The following is a 6,000-nucleotide window of genomic DNA, read 5'->3' as shown; positions in this document are numbered from 1 at the left end:
GAAAGACGAAGATAGGGTGATATGGGAAAGTTTGTTTCGACTTCACCATGATCTTATGTGGTTAAAAAAAAGACAGGACACACTGACACAGAAAAAGACACAGCACACATAACAATTATACACATCACAGCTATGACAATGTTTAGATTCCCAACAAGACCGACTTAAAGTGCAATTAGAGCAGGATTAGCTGTGGGGTTACGAGTGGGAGAGAGAATTGGAGGAGACTAGGAGTCAGTTTGTGGGAGTGTTATAAATGGGAGAGAGATGGTTCATCTGCCTGATTGACATGTGACTGTTTTGTGACATGAGATTGTGACATGAGGCGAATTTTACTGTACAAGGCGGATTTGTTCTATTGCTGGTTAATGAAAATTAGTGTATTCTGCACTGAATGAGCGCAAGGCGGATCGCAGAGTATATGCCTGTCTGCCCTGGGCGGATTGAGTAGAATTCAAGGCGGAGAGCTGCTTCACGTCATAGGCTTATTGTTATCTGGGTCCATCATATTCACGATCGAACTTTAGGAGAGTTCACTCAACACTCAACAACACAATAACGTAGATTAGCGAATGACAGCTCTGCCGCCATTGCAACGACAGCATTCGAACCAGTACAGCGGATCCGTGCCTGGTCTGATCACTCAAAAATATGAGCCGATTGTAAGCAGAAATCCGCATCCAATGTGATCGCGCCCTTAGTTAGCTGGAGTTGTTGCATATGGGAGAGAGAGGGTTCATCTGCCTGCCTGCTTGGCTGACTGACATGTGACTGTGTTTTGACATGGCTAGATTCCTGAGCTGCGTGCAGATGTTTCTGCAGCTGGACAGCGGGACCCCCCAGGGCGTCACCCAGCAGGTCACGGCCAAGGTGGCCCACCTCATCGGCACCTCCCACGGAGAGAACCTCAAGCTGCTCAACAGTGTCATTCAGGTGGGCGCTTAAACACTTGAACACACACGCACATGCGCTCACACAGACGCACACAGACGCACACAGACACACACACACACACACACACACACACACACACACACACACACACACACACACACACACACACACACACACACACACACACACACACACACTCTCTTCTGCACCTCAAAGGATAGGGTAGTAGTAGACACACACACACACACACACACAGATGTGCACACACACAAAGAGATAAGTCCAAAATGTCTGAGAGGAGTGCTCATTGTGTCATTGAAGTGACATTATTGGTAGGAGGGTGTCTGGTTGGGTGGGGTAAACAGCACGGTGGGGGCTGGATGTTGGAAATAGGCCTGAGAAAACATGCATAGGAAAACATGTCTATGGTTACATGTATAACACACAATCTCTCTCTCCCTCCCTCTCTCTCTCTCTCTCTCTCTCTCTCTCTCTCTCTCTCTCTCTCGCTCTCTCTCTCTCTATTGCTCTCACACCCACGCACGCACACACGCACAAAGATTCACACACACACACACACACACACACACACACACACACACACACACAGAAGACCTCAAACACTATCTGAAACGAGGAAGAAATACACAGCACTACGCTTCTCTGTGGTTGTTCAAGTGAGGGGGGAAAAACGGGCTCGATTTACAGTCCTAATGAGTTCCTTACAAAGTCAACACTCCGTCAGGGGAAGGTACTAATAAGATGGGTTTTTTTTCCCTCGGTGGGTTTGGACGTGAAGTTGGAAATCTGTGAAGGTGCATAGTCTCAAAACATTGAGCCTGAGCCAAAATATATCCTCGTATACAAGCCAAGTAGTTCAGAAGTGTATAAATAAGCCTTAAATTAGTCAGTGTAGCTCTAGCGCGGGGGAGACGTTACTCCATCGGGCTTCAAACCAAAGGTCTCCAGGGGTTACCAATAACAAACATGTACATTGAATGTAGCGTAAAAGAGCCTGCCTTGTTGGTATAGCCGTCAGAGAACATCCTCAACCCTAGTAATGTCGCTATACTACTAACTATGCATGTTTGTACATGTATGTAGCAGTATTATAATGGATTTTCAATTTTAAAGTAATTATTATTTTAAATGTCTAAATTGTCAACAACGTGCTGGAGGCCCATTTTGATGACCATGTTCTACTTTATTTCATTTTTAAAGATATTTCATAAACTTTTTGCTTAAATACAGATAGGATGGTGAAGAGTGACAAGAAGTGAGTGTGGAGATAGAGATGGGGTAGGGTTGGGAAATGACCCAGGTCGGATTTGAACTGGGTATGCAAGCCCACATGTGGGGGATATGTTCATCTAGATGTGTTCATCTTGAATCTGTTTCAGCTTCTGATTCTGGTGCCTTCTGTCTGAATATTCTCTCCCATATGCATATCCCGGAGAGGTGTTGCTGTTGTTTTGAATCTGATTCTATGGTGATTCTCTTCTCCACCAGGCCCACATCCTGGAGAGCTCTCGAGCGGGTCGTGTGGGTGCGGTGGCGGTTCTGGAGTTCTGGGTCCAGATCCTGACGGAGCAGAGCATGTGGCACCGCGACAAGACCGTACTCTACCTGCTGGACCACCTGAGCAGAGCCGCCTTCCTGCACCAGCACGAGGAGTGCCTGCAGAAGATCCTATACCAGCAGCACAAGGTAGAGTGGCATAGAATAGAATAGAGTAGAGGAGAGTGGCGTAGAGTAGAGGAGAGGAGAGTAGAGAAGACTAGAGTACAGTCATGGTTCGAGTTACGGGGGGACTCCGGGGACGGTAACACTTTACTTTACGGATCGCTAATAACGTTGCAATTTCATGTTAATTTCATAGTTATTTCATAGTTATTTCAGAGTAATAACTGTTTGTTTTTAGTAACAACAGCAAAATAACCATACAGTTTCCAGTGCATTATGGTGACACCCTGATGACTCGCAGCATGGTGACACTTTGTGGCACGCACACACACACACACACACACACACACACACACACACACACACACACACACACACACACACACACACACACACACACACACACACACACACACACACACACACACACAATGCACTGGAAACTGTATGGTTATTTTGCTGTTGTTACTAAAAACAAACAGTTATTACCCTGAAATAACTATGAAATAACTATGAAATTAACATGAAATTACCACCTTATTAGCGATCCGTAAAGTAAAGTGTTACCCCGACACCCCCTGAAACAGACACGAGAAACCCCGAAAATATGATTTGGGGAATGTTGGGGGGTCTCTAAACTATTGGCAAAATTATGTGTATTGACAAATAAATCGAATGTCAAATGGGTATTTGCATACCCAACGTGTTGTGTTTAGGCTGCATCAAACATAAAATTAAAACAATCTGACGCCGAACAGCAACTGCGAGCCTACAGTTGCTGCTTTGCAGCGGTTGCGCGTGACGTGCCCGTGCGTTCTAGTGCTATGCAATAGGATTTTGGCAACAGCAAGCTGCATAATTGAACATTACTTGACACCTCAAAATTTAAATAGTTATTAAAAAGCACAGTATGAAAAAAAGCACAAGCCAGTCAAGTCATGCCTCGCATTCGCCATTTCATATGAAAAAGAACAAAAGGACAAAATGATCCATGCGCTGTCACTGTCTGGAATATTTTGGAGGGTATGAAAAAGTCACCAAGGACGAGTTAACAGCACAGTCTAAATGTAACTTGCTGGCCCTCAGGAAATAAGTCAAGTAATAAGTCAATGCTAGTGGGACTTCTTTCCACAACTAGAATCTAGCATCTCATATTCTGCTTCTGTGATGATGCCGAAGTGAAGTCACTACAAGTTTAACAGCTCACCAGCGAAATTGCGCAGTGTCACAGTGTGAGGAGTGACTTAATGAAGCATTGCAATTTGGGACTATTCTGTATATGGTGCTATGAAAACGCTTACAACTCTTTGGAGATACTGTTTATTAATCAGTGAAGTTAAAGCCGGGGAGTTTATGATCAATACCGGGTTTCTCTCTCCGTGCGTCAGCGAAGACTGCAGTCAGTCACACATGCGCGTGCACACACCCACACACATCTTTTCTCTCTCTCTCCTTTTGCTCAGCTCCTTGTCTCAACTGGTGATATGCATAAGGTAGTCAATATACTGTAGGTGCGCTGTGGAATGGTAACGTGAAGGCTTTCACGCTTGTCATGGTTTTGACCGGCTACTTTCTTTCAGTACTCCACGCTCTAAATCGTGAACGATACCTGTAACGTTCATTAGATATAAAATATCCTAAAGTGGTCACAAGAGGTGGTCTAGCTTCTCGCACCGAGGCCCACGACTACGGTTGCTCCTCCTGTGCTCTGAGACAAGCTCAACAACCCCCCCCCCCAAAAAAAAAATGAGGACCACCCCCCCATAATTTGAACACAGAGTAGAGTAGAATAGAATACAATACAATAGAATACAATACAATAGAGTAGAATAGGACCAAACAGAAGAGAGGGCAATTGAATGGAATTGAATACAACAGAGCATATTGGAATAGAGTGGTAAAGGAGAACTGTCTTCAGAGTTCAGTTCAGTACTCTTATAACAGCGCAAGAGTTGAAAACAGTATAGAGATGAATAGAATATGAGGAGGAGTGCATTCAGAAGATACTCTATCAGCAGCACAGGGTTAGAATAGAATAGATTAATTTAGTATAATAGAATGAGTATAATAGAATGCTATGCATCTATCTATCTATCTATCTATCTATCTATCTATCTATCTATCTATCTATCTATCTATCTATCTATCTATCTATCTATCTATCTATCTATCTATCTATCTATCTGTCTGTCTGTCTGTCTGTCTGTCTGTCTGTCTATCTATCTATGGACAATTATTAACAATTCAATATATATAGTGTAGCCATTGAAGTAGAGTATACTTTACTCTGTACTGCTTATGCTCTACATGTAGTCTACAAGTTCATAAGGTGTGAGTCGCTTTGACCTACATAGGGCATTATACTTTGTAAACTTTAGGGAGATTCAGACAAGGATAAGACTGTTGTAGAACGGAACTCGTAGACAGAATTTGCTTTGGTGTACCGCTTATAGCTAATGCTTAGAGGCAGGATCACTGTGATCACATTTAAAGGCCTCTGTGTACGGTAATGCTGAACAGAGCAGGGGCCGTAGCTATTAATTCCATGGCTCTGTCTGGAAAGAGCTGCAGCTAATCAGACTACCGACTCCAGTGATGAATACGTAGCATTCGTTTTAATTGCTCCTGGAGCTTTTCAGGATCTAAGGAGAGCTAATGGGCAGGTTGGCTAGACTCGTTTACAGTAAATGCAAAATGCAATGTGGTAGCGTCACAGGTGCTTTTAGGCAGGGCCAGGTTGCTACCTGCCAGACTCCAAGCAAAGCCTTTTAGGGGTGCATACCGACATCATTACACTAATATCTGGCTACATTGGAGTCCGTTTCCGTGGGCCAAATTGGATTTTTGGTCACTGCCCAACCACACTTAATTGTTCACGCAGCTACTCAGCCAGTGCACTGTTGCCAATCTTCATTATCCACAAATTGCACCCTGATAGTGTTTCTGTCTATCGGCTTTTGACATGAAGAGCCAATGACGATGCCAAAAGGCTTGCCGTATTAGGAGTAGAGTAAGTAAACAAGGACATGGATACAAAGTAGGACCACTGTTTTTTGTTGTTGAAGAAGAATAATTGCCGCCATTGTTTCTGTTGCTTTAGAATGCCTTGGGTTACCATGGGGACAAGGGCATTCTGTCTTCGCTGGTTGGCTGGATCGTGGCTGGCAATGTGACCCCTTCCTTCATCGAGGGCAATGCCATGACTGAAGAGGCAAGTCTCACTCCTGTCCCCTCATTATTACCTTGTCTTTTCAACATTTTAATTTAAAGGATCACTATGTAATATTGTTCAGCATTTTATTTCCACAATTTCCTGCTCTCCATTCACAAATGTGACCTTTTTTTAATACTTACCACCACCATCAAATTTTAAGTATTCATTATGACTGGGAAAATTGTTTCCTACATAAAAAGGTGGATCTT

General features: G+C 43.6%; 1 protein-coding gene across 2 annotated transcripts in view; it reads left to right on the top strand.

Annotated features, from left to right (window-relative positions):
* epg5 (ectopic P-granules autophagy protein 5 homolog (C. elegans)) overlaps window positions 1-6,000 on the top strand; it is a 55,564-nt gene that overhangs the window by 17,416 nt on the left and 32,148 nt on the right. For both annotated transcript variants that reach the window (XM_063195105.1, XM_063195104.1), the window contains exons 21-23: window positions 792-933; window positions 2,404-2,601; window positions 5,678-5,788. In XM_063195105.1, the coding sequence (XP_063051175.1) occupies window positions 792-933; window positions 2,404-2,601; window positions 5,678-5,788 (451 nt within the window). The remainder of the gene's footprint in view (window positions 1-791; window positions 934-2,403; window positions 2,602-5,677; window positions 5,789-6,000) is intronic.

This window comes from Engraulis encrasicolus, chromosome 3 (assembly GCF_034702125.1).
Source record: "Engraulis encrasicolus isolate BLACKSEA-1 chromosome 3, IST_EnEncr_1.0, whole genome shotgun sequence".
In the NCBI taxonomy this organism is placed as follows: Eukaryota; Metazoa; Chordata; class Actinopteri; order Clupeiformes; family Engraulidae; genus Engraulis; species Engraulis encrasicolus.
The sequence above is the reverse complement of the archived record's forward strand: the minus strand, read 5'-3'. Positions and strand labels throughout refer to the sequence as shown.